Genomic DNA, 22,020 nt, shown 5'->3' on the forward strand with positions numbered 1-22,020 from the left:
AGTTTGAATCTTTGTTTAAATTTTTATGTTCAGTATACTTCTCGAATTTAACAAGCATGAGAGAGAATTAAATTAATGAAAGGTTTAAAATCAAAATTCAAGTATTTAGAATTTTAAAATTAATAGTTTCTGATTTGCAGGATAATTAACTGATAATTAACAGCTTGAAGAATGCAGGTTTAAAACATGTTAATTTCTGAAAATATTTTTTTTTTATATGGGAAAAAAATATTTTCTATTTTTTGTTTTGTCTACTAACCCTTATTAACCTACTATGCATGGAATGGATATCATATTTTTTTAGAATTTTAATAATTAACCTATATTTTTTATAAAAATCCCTCTTTTATTACCAAGAAAATGCACAATGAAGAGAGAGTAAACTTAAATCTTATGTGTCCCACATTGTATCAGATCATTAATGGCTCTAAATTACGATTTTGTTGAATATACAGAAAAATTCAGAAGAATTGGACCATTTCGCAGAAAATACTAGATTCTCAAGTATTTATTGCGTATTTTGTCGTTAATCCAACATGATGTGGAACGCTTTGAAATTTTTTAGGGACCATGTTAAAAATATTCTTTTAGAGAAATACGAGAAATAAGATTATATGTTTTTTCTACTAACCAACTAACAAAAATAGAACCCCAAATAGCATAAAATATTTTAGCATGATCGGTGTTGTTATAATTTGATCTCCACCTTAATTAACGAACTAATTCCATTACTCGATATCCCGTTGTGGGAATTCACTGGAGAGAAAATTGTAATTGAGGGATTAGAGGGATCAAAAATATATCTTCAAATTTAAAAGTGCTAACATTGGATATCAATATCAAACTTATAAATACAAAAGTTGAGATCTCACATTTCATAATTGTTAGACTTTAATATTTTTTTGTAGTACGCTATATTTAATTTTTATTCATGCAAATATTTTCTAGATCTGCGGTCTAGGGGTTTCATATTGGGTCCCCTATTCAGATCTCAAGTGTTTTTTTTTTATTTTATGTCTTAGTATTAGAGCATACAATTTTGAGATATGTTAATGACTGCGCAGATATAGAAGCCGAACAACCTTAAACGATTAATAGATCCCCTTCCCTCATTTCGCCCAACCTTACATATACTAATGGTGACAGCACCGAATGTATTTTACTCTAAAGACCAATCCTGATATTTTTAGCATTTTAACGATGAAACGAAGTCAAAACGCACTAACTTCCCTTCAAAAGTTTGTTTAATGATGTCATATGCGGACTTGGAAGAGAAATTATTGCAGTACGCCGTCCCTCCCTTATGTAGCATGATAACATTATCTAATTTACGAGAACGTCTTTTTGGTTAAAGATTAAAGTTTTTTTCGATTCAATCAATTTTAAACGATTGTATAAATTTTGCTCTTTTCAATTATTTTATGATTGATAATGTTTTTTTTTCTTAATTTAGAATTCTAAAGGAGGGGGAGAGGATGGCTCGGGTGGGAGTTCCCCTAGATCTACCAGAGGTTCTCCGCCCACTGACAGGGGTGCCACGCCCACTAATACTAGACTTGATAATCAACGGAGTACAGGTATGTGAATGAAATTTAAAATAAATTTTTTTTGTCTGAAGCACCAAGTTGTTTGCATTTAAAATAAAATGAGAATATTAAAATTTTAATTAATTTATAATTTTACAGATTTTCAAGACAGTGGACGTAGTAATGGTCATCAGGAAAATGGCCCAGGACCTCCTTTACAATTACCGCCGGATCCCGGAAATTCTAATAGCAGAGAAATTCACGAAAATCAAGGAAATCAAGAAAATCAAGAAAATCATGAAAATCAAGATGCTCAAGAAACTCAAGAAACTCGAGAAAATCAAGAAAATCAAGAAAATCAAGAAAATCAAGTAAATCAAGAAAATCAAGAAAATCAAGATAATCAAGAAAATCAAGAAAATCAAGAAAGTCAAGAAAATCAAGAAAGTCAAGAAAATCAAGAAAATCAAGAAAACCAAGAAAATCAAGATAATCAAGATAATCAAGAAAGTCTAGAGAATCAAGTAAAATTAGACAATCATCAAAAGTCCGGGTCTCAAAATACTCAAAGAAATAGATTTGATCCAGATTTTCAGTTTGAAGAAGACCAGAGCGTTGTGTCTGCCCAGATCGTTCCTCCAAAAGAAGGCGCCATTTTTAGACAAGATGCTGCAGTTCTGGAGCAAAATGTCAAAGATTTGAATCAAGATGGCGACGTTTTCAATCAAGATGGAGTCTCTTTGGAACAAGAATGTGGTGAAAGTGATCCACAGTCGCCAAACGATATTACAACTACTTATAACTCTAAACCAGAATCCCCAGAATTACAGGACTTTAAGAATCTCAAGATTAGTAATGTATCTACACCTGTACACTCCATCAAGGATATTCCTGATATTAGCAAAAGAGATTTATCCAACGATACTAATCTCTCTCAAGATATTAATGACATAAACCCACGTGAAATATCCAGTAGTGCACCAAATCCAACCGTATTTCTGGAACCGCAACGCAATCTACTGCAACCAATTCATGATAGAACAATATATGGGGATATGAGCGAGTATTCAGATTCGTCCCAACTGGATCCTAATGTGACAGTGTTTGATGAGAACAAGGATATAGGAAGACAATACAATAGATCAGTTTCGGAGCCACCTGTGCGACCAACACTCCTTGAAGGTAACCAAGAAATGTCCACCAAGGAGGAGGGGGACTCCATGCATAAGTAATCTTAGATTTTGAACATAGGTTTACCTGTAGCTTGTAAATCGGCTTATTAAGTAAAATGGGTCTGACACTGTGGACACTACAGCACTATATTCCTGTTCGTGTTTCATGTTTGATGGACTATAAAAAAAAACTTGAGTCTTAACAGTCGTACTTCTTTTCCACGGTTTTCTGGGTCTCCCGGGTATAGAAAGGGATTTGGTTAAAGGGATCGATCGAGAAAACCATGAAAATGTCTGATTTTTTCTTGCATTTTTCTAAAACTTTATGTTTTAAAGTTTATTTTATAGGATTGGTAATTGGCCAGCCATGTGAACCGGAAGTCGGAATTGTCAGACCGGAAGTTGTCGAGGAGAAACATGGGGGAGGGGAAGAGAAAGACAGATTGGGTCCCTTGCTCGGGTCTAATCAGAGCTTGGCTAGTCAGGATTCCAGGCACAGCAATCCCCTCATCAAATTGCACAAACCCAGTCTCCACCATCGCCTTTAAAAAATAATTGACCGTTTTTCTGTTAGAATGAGTCCGAATCTGCTTAGAGCTCCAATGGTCAGGTATTTTTTTATTTTAGAGTAATTGTTTAAGCAATTTATGATGATGATAAAGTTTCTTAAAAGGTTGACTTCAAAAGTAGAATAAATCTATCCAAAATTACTTTCCGGAAAAGACAAAAAGAAAGTCGTCTTCTTTCCATTTTTAGAACAAAAACGTTGTGAAGGATTTTGCAATTTGTAACTGTTATCAATTGTAAAAAAGAGCGAAGAGGCCGAATTTAAAGAATTTGAGCCGCGGCTTAAATTTGAGACGTGGCTCAAATATGGTTGGTTCCACTTAAAATTGTATTCAATGTTTCAAGATTTATGCCGGCGCTCAATTGAAACAGGTTATTGGCTTTCAGATTTAACCTCCTATTTCATCCTGTTTTATTTGAACAAATAATAAAATAAAGTTAAGTAGCACATTTTAAAAAAATTGAAGTTTTCTGATTTTTGTGATGTTTTAAGAGGAGGGAGGCAGAGTACAGAGAGTTTGCAAGGCTCTGGAGCATCACCGAACCTTGGGAAGTTCGGCTCCACAGAGTTCATATTCTCCGTAAACAAACACAAGAAGGTTGATCTTGGAAACTTTAAAAGGTTTAACATTTTTTTCCCATTCGCATCTATCTGTCTGTCTATCTTGTCCTTCTATCTATCTATCTACCTTGTCAATCTATCTATTTATTTATCTTGTCCATCTATCTATCTATCCATCTTGTCCATCCATCTATCTTGTCCATCTATCTGTCTATTTTGCCCATCTATCTATCTATCTTGTCCATTTATCTATTTATCTTGTCCATCTATCTATCTATTTTGTCCATCTATCTATCTATTTGTCCATCTCTATCTATCTATTTTATTCTGTATTAGATTATCCCAAGGAGATGAGCTTGAAACTGGAGATTCCAACGTGTTGAGAAAAGCAGCTTCATTGGCACAGGTTGACCAGGGGATAAGGAGTCCTAGTCAGGGATATGTGTACTATCATAATTAACACTAACTAGCTAAAGTGCCCGGTGTTTCCCGTGAAATTTTAATAAAATCAAAGTTTAAAAAATAAAAATTCGATTTTTGACAAACAGATCAGCCAATTTTGTCCAGCTGTTTCGCCAGCTATAGCTAACATATATACATCTATACATATAATTATATATTATATATGAGCATAGAGCTTTATTATAACTATTTTTAATGTGTATTGTTTACTGCTGTTTGATTTCCACACTTTTGTGACTACAATTAACAAATGTTAATGAGGGAGAGCTCTTGAGCAGTAAGGTTAAGATACCGCTCTATTGGAAAAGTATTGTATTGTCATTGATTCTTCACCAAGCTCTTTCTACCAGTATTACAGAGTTCATATCTCTCCCGGCGGCATTGTTAGAAAACTAGATGAGGGACAGCTCATGAGCAGTAAGGTTAAGTTACTGCTCTATTGGAAAAGTATTGTATTGTCTTTGATTCTTCACCAAGCTCTTTCTACCAGTATTACAGTGTTCATATCTCTCCCGGCGGCATTGTTAGAAAACTAAAGTTGGTAATTGTCATGAGGAAATTTAGCGCATTTATAGAAAAAAAAGTTAGTTTTATATCTTTGTAAAAGTTAGAAAGTTATGGCAAGTGCAACTTACGGCAAGTGTTACTTATGGCAAAAGTATTTATGGGGAGTGTAATTATGGCAAATCTATCTATGTCAAAAGTAACTGTTCGCTGTGTACTACTTCACATGAGTTTAGTCAAGAATTGCTATCCCTTTCTTCTTATTATCAAAACGAAGAAAAAAAATGAACAATGAAAAACTAAATTACACGAAATTTTTATATCCATCCTGTTGCTCCTCTAAACCCAGTGTCCCTCGACTGCCATTGAAATACTGTTATTAAGATATTGAATCAATATTCTCACACTTGTAGAATAGATATGATATTATCTATCTGTTCAGTTGTTAGTAAACAAAAGAGTAAACAGTACATCATAGTAAACCTTACATTATTGAGTACATTACTTTGAACATAATAGCTATACTACACTACACTAAACTACACTACACTAAACTACACTACACTACACTACACTGCACTGCACTACACTACACTACACTACACTACACTACACTACACTACACTACACTACACTACACTACACTACACTACACTACACTACACTACACTACACTACACTACACTACACTACACTACACTACACTACACTACACTACACTACACTACACTACACTACACTACACTACACTACACTACACTACACTACACTACACTACACTACACTACACTACACTACACTACACTACACTACACTACAGAATAAATAACAGTACACATGTAGAAGCAGGGAAAAGATCGAACCATCTCTCTCTCGGAGAAGGAAAGAAAGTTTTCCCTCCCAGAGAAGGAACGGATATTGGAGGAGAGGAAGGGGAGCCTGGAGAAGGAGAGAAGGATGGATGAGGAGAAGGTGGAGGGAAGGAGGTTGGTTTCCTCCTTCAACTCCTTGATCAATGAGGATAATTGTCTCAGATTGGCGCTCACTAGTCAGGTAAAAAGGTGACTACAGGGAAAGAGAAAATATGATATTTGTTTTAGAAAATGTTGATAATAGTTTTATTATTTTAGGATTTCAACTACATTTCTGTTAAATTTATCGATCATCTTCTTACCATTGGTGTGCTTCACTCGTTACAAAACTTTACTCACTTTAAGGTTAGTTTTTATCATTCCTGTTCAACTCCCCCCTTACCTTGCTCCCTAACATGACCCCTACGTCTACAATTACCATACCCACTCCCTTTCCTAGGTTCACACTTCTTATTATAAAATGTTTGTTTTCAATACAAATCGTAAAAAAGTTATATTTCATTTTTATGTCATAATTTTGTTCTCCTAAGCATTTCTTTGTAATCCTCTCCTTGCGAGATAAGGCCTAAGAATGCATACACAACGTCAGTAAACTACTACAAACTACTTAAAGTAATAACTGATACTAGAACTGTATAGGTTTAGTTAACAACTATCAATATATACAGTAAACTACTAAAAATACTGATAACTGATACTAGAACTACTAGGTTTAGTTAATAACTATCAATATATACAGTAAACTACTAAAAATACTGATAACTGATACTAGAACTACTAGGTTTAGTTAATAACTATCAATATATACAGTAAACTACTACAAATACTGATAACTGAATTAAATAATTTACTGTTCTTAATCGCGCTGATTTAAAAGTTTTAAATGAGAGTCAATTGAAAGTACGCCGACATCTCCTTTAAACGATAAATCTGTTGTCTTCTGTGTGAGAGTTAGATATGTTTAATGTTCCAAGTTTATGGTTTGAAACCTGATCTTGCATCAGGAACAAACAGATTTCAAAGATTAATGTTTGAGTTCAGTCCCGTCAAGTTCATTCCTCGAATTTATTTTAGCCAAGAGAAAATCTAATTTAAGTTGTTGAAAAGTGACTTCTTGTTGGCAGAACATGGAATTAAATCTTTTCAGTGTTTAAAAGTTGGGCCCAGGTACTGAAAATAGTAAAAAAAAATAAAAACTGCCCTGGGTTCAAACTGGGAAACTTGATAAATTGCGTTTTTATGATGTAGATTACTGAATAATGTGAATAAAATTATACTGAACTAAAAATTAATTTTTGTACGCCTTAAGACCACCTTCCAATGCTGATTTAGTGTAGTCTCTTTAGTTTTGGAAATGGTGGAAAGCAGGGGCGTGGAGGTTTAGCCTAGGGGTGTGAACTTTTCGCGCGCGTAAGCGCGCCAAAATTTGATTTTTTGTGCACCCCCATAACGGTTGGTGTGCAACCCCCAAAAAAACCGTATTAAGAAAAACAATTTAAGTTTAAAATCTATATTAATCTACCTGACTATTAGAAATCTGATCGTAATTACCAATCATAACACTTTAAAATCTAGTAGTGAAAGAGCAAAAAACTTTGAAAACATATATTTTATTTTTTTTTGAGTATATCATATATCATAAATCATATTATGACAAGATTACACTGGAGACAGGTTTTTTGTAAGTTTTTTAACGGTACCTTTGTACCGCTTTGTGAGAGAAAAGATAACCAAAACATTTTTGATAAAAATGTTCTCAAAGTTCCCTGTATAAATATTCCCTAACCAATAAATAGGTCCGGCGGGTGATGTTTGCATCTACATTATCCATATTGATGAAAATTGTTCAATCCATATTAAAAAATTAAATAAATTTGGTAACAAGTTATGGAAACATGCAGCTGTTTTGAACCATTAAAAAACGGGTAACAATAGCATTTCATTCCAATGATATGGCCTTAGAATTAACAAAAATATTTAAAGCTTTAATAATACTGCCTCTTAATTCCAGAACTCTTGGTTTGTTTGCAACAAATATCTTTAATATTTCCTTATTCGAAACCTGGTCCAGGATGTCGTAGAGCATATGCATCCTGGGCAGGTTACATAGCATCCCGCTCCCAATTGAGAGACTGAACTAGATTTTAAATAAATATTGTAAATAAGATGTAAGAAAGAATTATTATAAATTGGACAAATTGTGACATTGTCAAATGCCAATTGATAAAAAAAAATCTGAATATATATGTAAGTTCAATATGTTAGAGCCTGCCTGCATGTCTACGGGGTCTACAGGGGTGCCGGCCCCCCTAACGCCCCTGGTGGAAAGGGAGTCCCTCTGATTTTAGTTTAAAAGGACACCAAGGGGGCTTAATGCTGCGGCAACTCTAATCTAAACATGGATGATTTAAATTAAAAATATTTTACTTAAGATTAAAATTGCATAATGATGCACACTAGAATAATAGTTGGGCGTCTAGAATTCCTGACAAAAAAAAACTTCAAAATTTACTTAAATTCCCTAATTCAGCGAGAAAAAAAAACCTAAAGAAAGTCTTCTGCTGTAAAAAATTATTCACTATAGAGGGGGGGTGGGCAGACAAATATACACCCCTGGAGAAAGTTACCAAATTCTTAAAGAAAATCATCTGAACAGTTTTTTTTTTTTTTTATCAGGAAGAGGGAGTATACTGTTGGAATAAAGGTAATCCTAAAAAGGGAGGATGGAGATCCAGCTTAGGACAAGAATCTGAGGAAATAACAAGGTGAGAGTTCTTTGACCGAGTTATAGTTCTTAAAAAAAAGAAATTGACCTCAACTGGAAACTCTTGTGTTGGATAACCTTACTCCTGTTCGCTTAATCACAATATCCACGTTGGACACTTTTGATTTTCTGCTTATTTCTCTCTTTTGATCCCTGCTGGGTTTCCGACCAATGAGAGTTCTCAATTATTGTGCACAAAATTGTCCAGCTTCCGATTGATTTGTTTGTTTTCTGCAAACAACACTCTGATTGGTTGAACTTTAGACACTTTCCTGGTTATCAAATAAAGATTAAATTAACCCGGACAGATTATCAAAAAGAGTAGATGTTATCCACAATACATGATTTTCCAGATCTGAAAACTTATAAGTGTTAAGAAGATATCTTTGGTTTTTGTGGCTCCTTTTAAAAAAGCCGAAAACCATGTAAAAATTATATATCTCTTTAAACTAAGGTCTGGAGCTAAATATACAGAAGCAGAACATCAACAAGCTCTGATGGGTCTGAAAAGAGAAAATAGGTGAAATTTTTATGATTTTACTGTAAAATAAGGAAAAGCAGTTACTGATAACAATTTAAAAAATACGCTAGCCAGAAAATTAAAAATATTTTTTTCAGAGAAAGTCTTGAACAAATGAGGAAAGAACAAGATGAAGCAATTTTCAAGGTATTTTTTTTTCTTTTTCTGAATTATTTACCGCCAAAAATTAAATAGATCTAATTTTAAACTGACTTGAATATTTTCAGACTCTTGATCAAGTTAAAAGAATTCTCTCAGTAAGTTGCATCCATAAACATGATTCATAACAAAAAAATAAAAATTTGACTAATGGGAGAAATCAAATAATCAACACAAAACATTGGATTACACTATCTAAAAACTAGACATATACCCAAGCCAAGCAATAATCTTACTGCTTAAAGGGACAGTAAAGGAAAAATGAAAGGGGGTATAGGCTGAAAGCTAATCACTTTAGCTCTTGATCGCGACCCATGAAAGTCATATCTGATGTTCCTGTCTCGAGAAATTGATATAAAACTGTGTCAAATACATACGAAAATTAATATATATACAATTTTGTATAAAAGTAGTAGGTTTAAACAGATCATATTCAGCAAATAAACAACCAATCTGAAAACGATGATATCCCAGAGGAAGCTAATTGTAAATTAGGTTTACTTTTATATTTGTTATTTCTATTTTCAATAGATTTCATTCATAATATTATTTTTACGTCCGTATTACTTGACCAGAAATTCCATCAATGGCAGTGCAGTAAAGTGGTCACGTGATACAGGCGGAGACACGTGACCAGTATACTGCTCTGCCATTGGTGATAGTTCTGGTCACGTGATTTAAGTTTCAGATTTTCAAAATTTTACATATATGAATTTTCGTATAATTTTAACATAGTTTTATATCAGTTTCTCGAGACAGGAACATCAGATAAAACTTTCATGGGTAGAGATCAAGAGCTAAAGTGATTAGCTTTCAGCCTATACCCCCTTTCATTTTCCCTTTTCTGTCCCTTTAAGTAAGTTTTAAGAAATAAATACTTCTATCAAAAAATCTGTAGAATTTTTAGATTCATGAAATGTGATTAAATGCTGTTAAATGTATAAACGACACATTTTCAATCTTTCGGCCCTCAGAGTTAAGCTGTATTTCAAAAACTGGGTGTTATGTTTAGGTGCAAATATGTGAACACTCCCTTTAATATCAATGAATGTACTTTGTCTGTAGGTTGATCGTTAATAATAATAATAATAATGTATATTGTATATAGTGCATGACTTGGGTCTTAACTCATTTCACCACAAATTATTAACATCTGAGAGAAATGTAATAGTAAACCCATTATTGCATCAAGAATCAAGATACCATTCCACAGATTACAAATGAGATTTATAATATAAACTCTGTTGCAAGCTTTCAACGAAGGTTTAACGATTTTTTTAAATCTCGCTCCCCCGCCCCCCCCCCTCAAAAAGGTTTTTAAAAAACTTTTTCTTAAAATACTTTTTAGTATCGTCTAATGTTTTTTGATAAATTTATTTTTCTTAATTTATTTCAAATTCACTATGTATTCTAATATTATACTAACCGGTGTAAATAGAAAACGACTACCCTGTTCTTTATTAGAAAAACAGTTACGATAAGTTTGTGAAAAGCTGTCTGGGCATTAGAACTTTGAGGTCTATCTAGAAATGATTTTCGAGCTCAATTTCTTTTAATCTCCCACAAAAAGTAATTAAACACAGAACAGAAATCAGGAACTTGAAGGAAGTGTTCGCTTAATTTAAACCTGAACTTTAACCGTGAGGTTAAATATTTAACCCTGTGGTTAAATATTTAACTCAAAACTTGTTCTAAAAAGAACAGAGGCTAAAACTATTGGCTGGAAATGGCTTAGCTAAATTGAAAGAACTCTTTAGTCTGTATTCATACAATAAACTTTTAAACTAAAGAATTTAAGGTTAATCACAGGGATACATTGTCAAAGGAAATCCACTAAGAAATGATTTAATTTAGTTTTAATTTTAAGGTAAGAGGTGAGCAAGCAGAAAGCATGGTTTACTACATGGAGAAAATTCAAGAGCTTGAAACAGAGATTGGTAGGCTTAGAAGTCTCAGGTCATCTGATAAACTTGACAAGAAGGATAGTTTAGCTAAAGAAACTGACAAGGATGTAAAGAAGGACACTAAGCCACCTCTTACAAACTCTGCTGGTAAAGTAAAGGAACTTGTCAGTAGAGAGAAGGAAGATTTGGATGAGATCATTCTGACTAAGACAAGGCTTGAGAAGGGAATTCAAGTTGATCTAGATGAGAGGCCTCCTCCCCCTAGTCCTGTGAAAACTGTAAGTAAGGGAATTCAGGTTTCTCTTGAGAGCCCTGCAACTCCTCCCTTTGCCACACCCATGGAGGAGAACAGATCTATTGTTTCTCCTGGTAAAAGTCCTCCTGCATATAGAAACCCTCCACCCCCTCCTCCACCTATGCCTGGAATGTCCGCACCACCACCACCTCCACCTATGCCAGGAATGCCATCACCACCACCACCTCCACCTATGCCAGGAATGCCAGCACCACCACCTCCAATGCAAGGAATGGCTGGCCCGCCTCCTCCACCACCTATGCCTGGTATGGTAGGGCCACCCCCTCCTCCACTGATGCCAGGAATGGCTGGTCCTCCCCCTCCCCCGCCAATGCCAGGGATGGGGGGACCACCTCCCCCTCCTCCGATGCCTGGCATGGGAGGACCACCCCCTCCTCCAATGCCTGGTATGGGAGGACCACCTTCACCCCCTCCCTTTCCTGGAATTGGTGGGCCACCACCTCCTCCTATGATGCCTGGAATGGGGGGGCCACCACCTCCTCCTATGATGCCTGGAATGGGGGGGCCACCACCACCACCTATGATGCCGGGAATGGGTGGACCCCCACCTCCTCCAATGTTTGGAATGGGCCCACCTGTTCCAGTTAAAGTGGGACCAAGGAAGCCAGAGATAAAGCCGAAATCCCAGATGAAACCTTTGTACTGGACTAGAATCCAGATGACAGCAAATCAGTATCCTGCCCCTTCAACACCAAACACAAAGATATTATGGGAAGAATTGAAAGAAGTTGAGATGGAAATGGAAGATTTTGATGATTTGTTCTCTAAAGCAACAGTGAAACCTAGAGAAAAGAAGGAAACGATCGTTGAAGAAAAACCAAGTAAGGCAAAGCCTAAAACTATGCTGGATTCTAAAAGAACCCAGAATCTAGGAATTCTTATCAAATCGAAAGGTCTGGAGATAAGTCAGATTGAAGATGCTGTTTACAATTGTGAGTCTAATATACCTCTTGATGTTCTGGAGGCTATCAAGGAAGCTCAGGGAACTAAAGAGGAGTTAGAGGCTATTAAAGGCTATCTTGAGTCGGGAGACGAAGCTCCTCTAGGTAAACAACAGTTTTAATCAATTTCGTATTTAGGACAAAACGCCATCTGATTATTTTATCTAATTTAGATAAACCTGATAGGTTTTTACTGGATCTAGATGGAATATCTTTCTTTGCAGATCGACTGACTTGTCTCACCTTTCAATCTAAATTTGTTGACAGGTATTATTAACTAACAGTGCTGAGGAGCCGAATTCTCTAGTTTGCCTCACAAAATTTCAAAAAATCCTCTGTTTAATTTGAATAAATGTCTGATTCACAATAATACCCTTTAAACCTCTATCTTATTAGCAGTGAGGAATAAAGCACCGTTTTTAATCTAAAAATGTGTCAAATTCTGACAATTTTCTTCATGTTTTCTGCATTTAAGAGAATATTATCAATATTTTAGCAACAAATTGGATATCTTATTCATCCTTAATCAAATAGAGGTTTTAAAGGTTTTGTTACGAATCGATCATGTAAGTTTAAAATTGGAGGTTCACAAGAATTTTTCTAAGTTTTCATTATTGAATATCTGCATTGTACAAACAATTAGTTTATTTCAGTATATCTGATATAGAGAACCGCCTGAATAATATCAAGTCAGTCTGTGAATTAGTTTATTTCAGTATATCTGATATAGAGAACCGCCTGAATAATATCAAGTCAGTCTGTGAATTAGTTTATTTCAGTATATCTGATATAGAGAACCGCCTGAATAATATCAAGTCAGTCTGTGAATTAGTTTATTTCAGTATATCTGATCTAGAGAACCGCCTGAATAATATCAAGTCAGTCGGTGAATTAGTTTATTTCAGTATATCTGATATAGAGAACCGCCTGAATAATATCAAGTCAGTCTGTGAATTAGTTTATTTCAGTATATCTGATATAGAGAACCGCCTGAATAATATCAAGTCAGTCTGTGAATTTCTGATGCATAATGAATATTTGCAGCAAATGCTTGGAGGTAATTTTTGCGCTTTTTATCTTTTTTGAAAAATAAGTAAAAAAGTATTTATATTTAAAATACGGTACTTTTAATTAATTTAGGGGGGACGGAAAATTGCATGGGGGGTGGGGTAAACTGATGTAGAAATAGAAGTATTATAAACTGTTGCAGTGCCTTCTTCCACTCTTAGTTATTCAATCTAAATATTTTAGTTATTCTTGCTTGTGGAAACTATTTAAATGGCGGCAATAAGCAGAGAGGTCAGGCGGATGGTTTTAACATTGATATTCTTCCAAAACTCAAGGAATTGACTCATGTTTGAAAATATTATTCTCAAAGTGATCAGCACGTGATGACTAGCAATTTATGATAAGAACGTGATTATCAGAACGTTATTGTATTACCTGTAACAAGCAAAGCATTTTTGTTTCTGTTAAGTTTAGAGTTAAGCTGGTTTTACTCCCATATGGAGGGGGGGCCGGTGGGGGGCTTTCTGATTAAATCTTTTAATTCTTAATTCTTAGTTACTGTTTGAAAAAACATGATACTTTTCTTCATGTTATCGATTAATTTTAAAGAGAATGTCGACGAGTTTTAACTTTCTGTGCAGTTTTAATGATTTAAATCAACTACATCTACTCAACAAACATAGTCCATTTTAAGATCTAATAGAATTTTAGGTCGGAAAACCCATATGTCGGATGAGTTCATACACTTTTAAGTTGTTGGAGAGACAAAAACACTTCAAGCAACGAAAAGACCAGCAAACTATTTATATATTTAGTGCTTTGTTATATCAAAGATTGGATTCATCATTGAAAGATTTTGCATTTACAAATGTCGTCATTTCCTTGAAAACACGTGGTAAATAAGTGTTCCAAACCCAAAGAACAATAACTAATAAGTAAATGTGAAGTTGATCGCTTGACTAGGATCTGAAGAGTAAAGATAACTCCACCAATCTTCTAGCCTACATCATACAGACCTGTATATCTAGGTTTGATGAGAAGAAAGGAACACCAGAGGTAAATATGATTAAAGCGACTGCTGTGATAATTTTAAGAGGGGCATGTCCGATTCACTACAGCACCAAATTATCCATTATCTGACCAGTAATGAAAACCATTTTCTAGCTTTAAAAGTGTTAAATTCTGCCAATTTTCTACATTGAATCTGCAGCAACGGGAAGTCCATATTGTAGAGAAACCACAATTAAACATAACTAACTTTCATAGTGAAAATCATGTATATCTCCGTTTTGCTAGTCACTTAAAATCAAAATTAATTTAACTTTTGTATAGGCTATTTTACCAGTTCCTGAGCCCAGTGATGTAGAAAAATGTATCCATATAGATTTTGAAGCTCAAAGGGCAGAGACGGAAAAAATTAGGTTTTGCATTTATTTTCAATTAATGCTATTTTTTTTAAATAAATGGTTTTTGTGATAACATGTAATTATCCAATAATTGGAGAGAGAAAAACTGCACGTTTTATAATAATTTTGTGATTTTTCTTTCGAAAAACTCGAAAATTTTATAACTGAAGCTTCAAGTTCTAAATTTTATAAGACTTTAATAATGGTGGCGCCCTTTATAATCTTGCAACTTGAAAAAAGGCTCATACAGTCAGAAACAAAATTACAGTGAATGAAAGTCGTCTTTATGTTATCCTCCAATTAAAAACGTAGCTAAAGATCTTGTTATTTGTAACGGTTAATTAGCACGCATCTCTGAAACGTTTAGAGGTTGGAATTTTTGTGTTGTTAATCTTGGGATCAAGCATTGATCTACATCTTATTTAATGGAGGGATCAATCAATGATCCTTAAATTTATAAGTGCCCACATAGGATATCAAGATCAAGCATTCAAGATTAACAACAAGATCATAGGGCATATTTTCAGATATGGTTAAAAGGGGGAGGGGACTTAACTTTGAAGGGGTGAATCATAGTTTTAACTTATCCAAAGGCTCAGTCCCCCCACCTGCCCCCCCCCCTTGTAGATACCCTTGATAAAAAGATTTTTTTAGTAACTAGTTACTTAAATGAATATCAAGGTCATTAACTTGGTAATGTGTTTTAGAAAGGAGTTGGATATGGTTCTTCATAAAACAGATCAGATTGTTGAGAAGAGTAAAGAAGAGTTGAAGGAACCTTTCAAAACCAAGGTAGGAAAGTGCTGAGAAATGTTTATTTGGTTTCATGACACCAAAATTCGATAAAATTTATTGTTCAATATGAGCAGAGCAAATAGTATTTTTTTAGGTGGTTTTTACTAGAATAAACCCCCGGATTTAGGAAGCCATGAAATTGCAGATTCCTTGAATTTGAAACCATCATTAACCTTTCTCATTCAATAGTCTTAGATTTTAATTGCATTTGTATTAATAAAGTTTCTGCTGAAGTGTGTAGCTTTTATAAACGGCTGACGTCTCTCTGAAGGAAGTCACTTTTTCGAGACTTCTGTACAATCTAATGTGTATTTAATGATGATGTTATAAAGCAAATCTCACATCACATCTTTGTTCACTTAGTGATGTGCCTTCAGCTCGTTTTTTCTGTCAGGGTCAAAATTTGGTTTAGTTTTAGATAAGCAAATTGTTTTATAAATATTTTTTCTTAACATTTTCTTTCTTACACTAAGTCAAATTTTGACCCTATCAGAACATATATGCGCCCCTATGTACAATGTACGTTGTAACATTTGAACTATTTTTTTGTCCATTTAAACTATTTTTTTATTCATTTGAACTATTTTTTTTGTCCATTTGAACTATTTTTATATTCATTTGAACTATTTTTTGTTTATTTCATTAATAATATTTTAATAGTTCAAATGAAAATAGTTCAAATGAACTAAAAAATAGTTCAAATGAGCAATATATTTACTCATTTGAGCTATTGTTCATTTCAACTACTCACGTGGCCCCACGTGCAGTAGTTGAAATGAACAATAGTTCAAATGAACAATAGTTCAAACGGCAGTAGTTCAAATGAGATAGCATCAGGAAAATAAATGATTTTTACGGGAAAATAATGAATTTTTGGGAGATAAGTATCAAAAAGAATAAAAAAAAAAGGTTGCTGTTGATGTCCAATTTTTTCTTTGTTTCTCAAAAATTATTTCCCCCCCCTCCTGTCTCACTGTTTATAAGTCTGATATTTAGATGACCGAGTTTTTAACTAAAGCAGAGAAAGATATGATTGATCTTGTGGAACTTCTGGAAGAAGTCATTAAACAGTTCAGGTAGGACAGAGGTCGGAATTAATTAATTAGAAGTTGAACTTGGTATAGGTAGTTGAACTAGGTATGCATAGTTGAACTAGGTGTAGGTAGTAGACTAAGTATGGATAGTAGAACTAGGTAGGGATAGTAGAACTAGGTATGGATAGTTGAACTAGGTAGGGATAGTTGAACTAGGTAGGGATAGTTGAACTAGGTATGGATAGTTGAACTAGGTATGGATAGTTGAACTTGGTAGGGATAGTTGAACTAGGTATGGAAAGTTGAACTAGGTAGGGATATTAAAACTAGGTATGGGTAGTTGAACTAGGTATGGATAGTTGAACTAGGTAGGGATAGTTGAACTAGGTATGGGTAGGTAAACTAGGTATGGATAGTTGAACTAGGTAGGGATAGTTGAACTAGGTATAGATAGTTGAATTGGTAAGGGATAGTTGAACTAGGTATGGGTAGTTGAACTAGGTAGGGATAGTAGAACTAGGTATGGATAGTTGAACTAGGTATGGATAGTTGAACTAGGTAGGGATAGTTGAACTAGTTATGGATAGTTTAACTAGGCATGGATAGTTTAACTAGGCATGGATAGTTGAACTAGGTATGGATAGTTGAACTAGGTAGGGAATTAATTAATTAGAAGTTGAACTAGGTATAGGTAGTTGAACTAGGTATGGATAGTTGAACTAGGTGTAGGTAGTAGACTAAGTATGGATAGTAGAACTAGGTAGGGATAGTAGAACTAGGTATGGATATTTGAACTAGGTATAGGTAGTAGAACTATGTAGGGATAGTTGAACTAGGTAGGGATATTAGAACTAGGTATGAGAAGTTGAACTAGGTATGGATAGTTGAACTAAGTAGGGATAGTTGAACTAGGTATGGATGATTGAACTAGGTATGGATAGTTGAAATAGGTAGAAATAGTTGAAATAGGTATAAATAGTTGAATTGGTAAGGGATAGTTGAACTAGGTATGGGTAGTTGAACTAGGTAGGGATAGTTGAACTAGTTATAGATAGTTGAACTAGGTAGGGATAGTTGAACTAGGTAGGGATAGTTGAAATAGGTATGGATAGTTGAACTAGGTATGGACAGTTGAACTAGGTATGGATAGTTGAACTAGGTATGGATAGTTGAACTAGGTATGGATAGTAGAACTAGGTATGGATAGTAGAACTAGGTATGGATAGTTGAACTAGGTATGGATAGTTGAACTAGGTATGGATAATAGAACTAGGTATGGATAGTTGAACTAGGTATAGGTAGTAGAACTAGGTAGGGATAGTTGAACTAGGTAGGGATAGTTGAACCAGGTATGGGTAGTAGAACTAGGTAGGGATAGTTGAACTAGGTATAGGTATTAGAACTAGGTATAGGTAGTAGAACTAGGTATAGGTAGTAGAACTAGGTATAGGTAGTAGAACTAGGTATAGATAATTGATCTAGGTATAAATAGTAGAACTAGGTATGGATAGTTGAACTAGGTAGGGATAGTAGAACTAGGTAAGGATAGTTGAACTAGGTAGGGATAGTAGAACTAGGTAAGGATAGTTGAACTAGGTAGGGATAGTTGAAATAGGTATGATTAGTTGAACTAGGTGTGGATAGTAGAACTTTGTATGGGTAGTTGAACTAGGTATCGATAATTTATCTAGTTATAGATAATTGAACTAGGTATAGATAATTGATCTAGGTATAAAATAGATAGTAGGACTAGGCATGGGTAGTAGAACTAGGTATGTACAGTAGAACTAGGTATGGTAGATAGTTAAAGTAGGAATAGATAATTGAATTAGGTATTATAGCTCTAGCTCCCTCGAATGTAAAGCAGCACGACTTGTATTCCGCTTAAAATTAGTTTATAAACAAATATTTTAAAATCTGGTTTTTAGAGAATGTATGATCTTCTTCAAATTCATGCCTAAAAAGGGTAAACTGGAAGATGCCAAGCCGGAGGATTTTTTCGTGATTTGGTTTCCCTTCACAGAGGATTGTAAAAATCTTTGGAAGAAAGAACAGGTGAGGGCATCTGGCTTTTCAGCAGTAATACACCACTTTTCAGCAGTAATACACCACTTTTCAGCAATAATACACAACTTTTCAGCAGTAATACACAACTTTTCAGCTGTAATACACCACTTTTCAGCAGTAATTCACCACTTTTCAAGTTTAACTATTATTTTTTTTTCTTAATTTGAGACTATAAAAGTGTAATTGTTACACAGTCCTAGCAGACAATGTTCGTGAAAACATTTTCCAAAGAAGTTGTTTTTGGAAATGACAAATTTTGGACTCTCTTGTTTACTCTCTGACGTCATAGAAGGTCTTATCTATTCGTAAATACGTAAATACTTTCCGTAAATTGTTTATCCGAAGTATGTCTGTTTGTGGAAAATGTAGCCTTGATAATTTGTGAAATACATTTTAAATCTGATTATTGCTAACAAGGAAGCTGAGTCTTTGTGTAGGTAGGTATTGTATGTTATATACAGATTGATTGATCCATAAAAGAACTGTTAAAGGGAGTGTTCGCGAAAAATGAAAAGCTTTCTCAGTAGGTATCACTATACTATATCAAAGAATTAGTTAAAAAGACGATATCGAATTCGTCACTGAATTCCCATGTTTTTTGGGACACCCTGTATCTGAATGATTTGTTTGAAATTAAATTGATTTTTTACGGTCTAAGTCTTATGTTGCAATTTTCTCAGTTTGTATGGACGCCATGTTATTCGGTATGAGACGTCTTTAACAATTTTCTCCTTATAGACGCAACAGATAGAAGATTAGTTGCGATGAAAAGCTCTTTTTTATCGCATTGAGCCTATACCCCCTTTCATTTTTCGCGAACACTCCCTTTAATGTGATTTTAAATAACACCTAAATCAGTGCATAGGATCAAGGTCCGCAACATTTTGGCTTCCTGGATCCGGAAATGCGGATCCGCAACATTATGCGGATTCACGGATTTAGATCCAAGGGGAAAAATATCAACAAGACCTCAAAAAAAAAAATTTAATAGTATTTAAAAATGAAAACCTTGAAATGGTTTGTTTAGAAAGCGACAACAACCATTAAAAAGCATGAATTCGTCCTGACACTCTTAAAGTTGAGAGTAAAAAAAAATATTGTCAACTTGATTTTTCTTCTTTTTGAAAATCACACCAAAAACTCAAATATTGTTCCTTAAAAAAATCACTTTCCGAAAAATGTTCTAAAAAATGTTATGAATTAAATGTTAAATAAATTGGTAACGGTTTTTTAGAACTAATTTTTAGATCCCTTTATATCTTGCATGTTTTTTTTATTTAATCCATACCAAGTCACTTAAAAATAAACTTTTTCTGATCTTTAGTTTTGATTTATATGAATTTTGTCTTAACCCACTATAATAAACTGAAAAAATACTTTAATTTTAAAGTTTTAGAATTTACCGATTTTTACATAGATTTTTCTGATGGTAAAGTAAAAACAAAGCTATGAGATATTTTCAAAATTTTAAGTTATTCTAATATTTGCTGTTGAGATAAACCTATTCTTTTTAACATAATTTTTTACATCCGAAGAACAAACTTTTTTTCTTAAATACAAAATCATGGCTTTTCTGAATTATAAAAAAGAAATACTTGTTTAAGATACGCGTGACGAAGGAATTGATCAAGATGGCCAGAAAGAAACATTTGGAACATAAAGAGAGTTTAATGAACCTAGAAACTAAGAAAACGGCTACTGGAGGTCTAAAGACTAAACTTCAGGCAAGAAAGTCTCGAAGATCAATGGCTTCACCCAGGCCTACTGAAGAGAAGGATATGGGGTCTGATGACTTCATGAATTAAAAAAGTTCGCTCAAATCCGAGTTTTCGCGCATTTATTCAAATTTTTGTATTTTAGCAGCATTTAACTAGTTAACAAGAATACTCGTTCATTATACTTACTCAATGTTTTAAAACTTTTTAAAGTTTTAAATTATGTTAAAGACATTCTCAGATAAATAGATTTTTATTTTCGACAATTTTGGCCATCTCCAACTCGCATCCCCCACCCCCTTGGCTATAGTTTAACACGGAAAAAGGGTCATAAGTCCCTATTTTTGACCTTTAGTCCTGGCTTGTCCCTCAGTTTTTTTATTTTTCAACCCTAATATTGTTTCAGTCCATTGCTCTTTTCACATTTAATAAGAATAAGCAAATTGGCATATATATTCGCACAATAATGATATAGCATGCACCAAACAGATTGTAAAATACAATAGATGGCAACTCAACTAGTGTCAACTCTGTTTTGTGTTCAACAAAATTATTAATAATATTGATAGTTTTCTAGAAAAGAGTGCTTATCTGACAGTAAAATAAGTGCAGTTTAATGTGTTCTTTATTTTCTGTTTTTACACTTTTTATTTAATCTTGGAAAACACGTTAACTAATGCGAGAAAATTTCGTTTTCCTTGTTATATTTGACACTTGTGACGTTTTATATAATTGGTCATTTCTCTGTTGCCACCTATTGTACGTGTTAATCTATTTGGAAGGCACAAGGAATTTTTGTCTGTCCCTTCCGCACATTTTTGAATGAAGTGAAAGTAAAGTGTTGTCAGTAATCCTAATTTATATTGTATCTAACAGGGATGTATATTTTCTCAATGATTCCCCCCCTCTCCCCCGAAAAATGAAACTTTGGGGGGAGGGGAATGAATTTTAGCTTAATTGTCAAAAGTACGTTATTTCTGGCTGAAAATAGAAATTATTGAAAAAATCATAAGAAGGGGTTAAAACTTGCCAGTCTATTTTTCTTATTTCGTTTTTCACCCCTAGTAGTTATGCAATGTTTTCCCCAGTGCAGTGTAGGGAAGGGGGGAGGGTAATTTTTTCAAATCTCTATCCTCGTACTAAAATTTATCTATCTCGCCCCTAACCAGTAACCAGTGCCTTATGTATAATCAGAATTTTCAAAAACATTCCTTGATATTTTATCAATTCCTTTTATAATTGTGATATTTGAACCAAATTTTATCCTGGATATTACCTTATTATATATTAACTTAATTATATTCTACGCGTTAACTTAAATCAATAAAAATTATGCTTCACTTTGCTTTTATAATAATCAATTCTTATATAATATTGTTCTTTGTGTTAAAATAACAATGGTTTAAATTTTTATTTAAGTTTCTTCAAGATCCTTTATGAACCACACAGTTGTTCATTGTTCAAAGCCTATACCCATCCCTGCTTGGTCCTCATTGTAACCTACAGGGCCTACAAACGCGATTGTTGTTTCTGGTGACCCGGCCTTCCGTTTTGAGAGGGTATCTCAGATTCTCAATGGTACACTTCTGACTTAAAAATAGTTCAAATGAACATATTTATAGTTAAAATGAACCAAAAAAATAGTTCAAATAAACAAAATAATAGTTCAAATGCAGGGTGGCCAAAATGTACGAATTGTACGGATTTTTTTATTTGTAACCCTAAA

At 33.9% G+C, this 22,020-nt stretch overlaps 1 protein-coding gene across 3 annotated transcripts; it reads left to right on the forward strand.

Moving 5' to 3' along the window:
- Positions 1-1,968: 1,968 nt before the first annotated feature.
- Positions 1,969-21,634, forward strand: LOC111718068 (formin-2). Of its 3 annotated transcripts, none has more exons than XR_002768989.1 (21): positions 1,969-2,708; positions 3,047-3,198; positions 3,271-3,308; positions 3,759-3,887; positions 4,164-4,263; positions 5,637-5,846; positions 5,924-6,010; positions 8,342-8,430; positions 8,884-8,949; positions 9,048-9,096; positions 10,976-12,374; positions 12,443-12,536; positions 13,238-13,326; positions 13,521-13,612; positions 14,241-14,333; positions 14,610-14,698; positions 15,391-15,475; positions 16,475-16,554; positions 18,441-18,567; positions 20,184-20,786; positions 21,077-21,634. XR_002768989.1 is itself a non-coding variant. In XM_023493573.1 (21 exons), the coding sequence occupies exons 1-21, from the start codon at positions 2,582-2,584 to the stop codon at positions 20,382-20,384; spliced, it is 3,366 nt and encodes a 1,121-aa protein (XP_023349341.1). In that variant the 5' UTR covers positions 1,969-2,581; the 3' UTR covers positions 20,385-20,792. The 3 variants fall into 3 exon arrangements, 2 of the variants coding, with proteins under 2 accessions (XP_023349341.1, XP_023349329.1); XM_023493573.1 differs by lacking the exon at positions 21,077-21,634 and having other exon boundaries at positions 10,976-11,486; positions 11,517-12,374; positions 20,184-20,792; XM_023493561.1 differs by lacking the exon at positions 21,077-21,634 and having other exon boundaries at positions 20,184-20,792.
- Positions 21,635-22,020: the final 386 nt, after the last annotated feature.

The sequence above is a fragment of the Eurytemora carolleeae genome, unplaced genomic scaffold (genome assembly GCF_000591075.1).
Source record: "Eurytemora carolleeae unplaced genomic scaffold, Eaff_2.0 scaffold161, whole genome shotgun sequence".
Classification (NCBI taxonomy): domain Eukaryota; kingdom Metazoa; phylum Arthropoda; class Copepoda; order Calanoida; family Temoridae; genus Eurytemora; species Eurytemora carolleeae.

What these genes read in the sequence shown, in the direction of transcription:
- LOC111718068 (XM_023493561.1), top strand. Translation starts at nt 2,582, where the DNA reads ATGAGCGAGTATTCAGATTCGTCCCAACTGGATCCTAATGTGACAGTG. An exon ending in GATTGGCGCTCACTAGTCAG is followed by an intron (nt 5,847 to 5,923) that starts GTAAAAAGGTGA and finishes TTATTATTTTAG; the next exon opens with GATTTCAACTACATTTCTGT. An exon ending in GAATCTGAGGAAATAACAAG is followed by an intron (nt 8,431 to 8,883) that starts GTGAGAGTTCTT and finishes CTTTAAACTAAG; the next exon opens with GTCTGGAGCTAAATATACAG.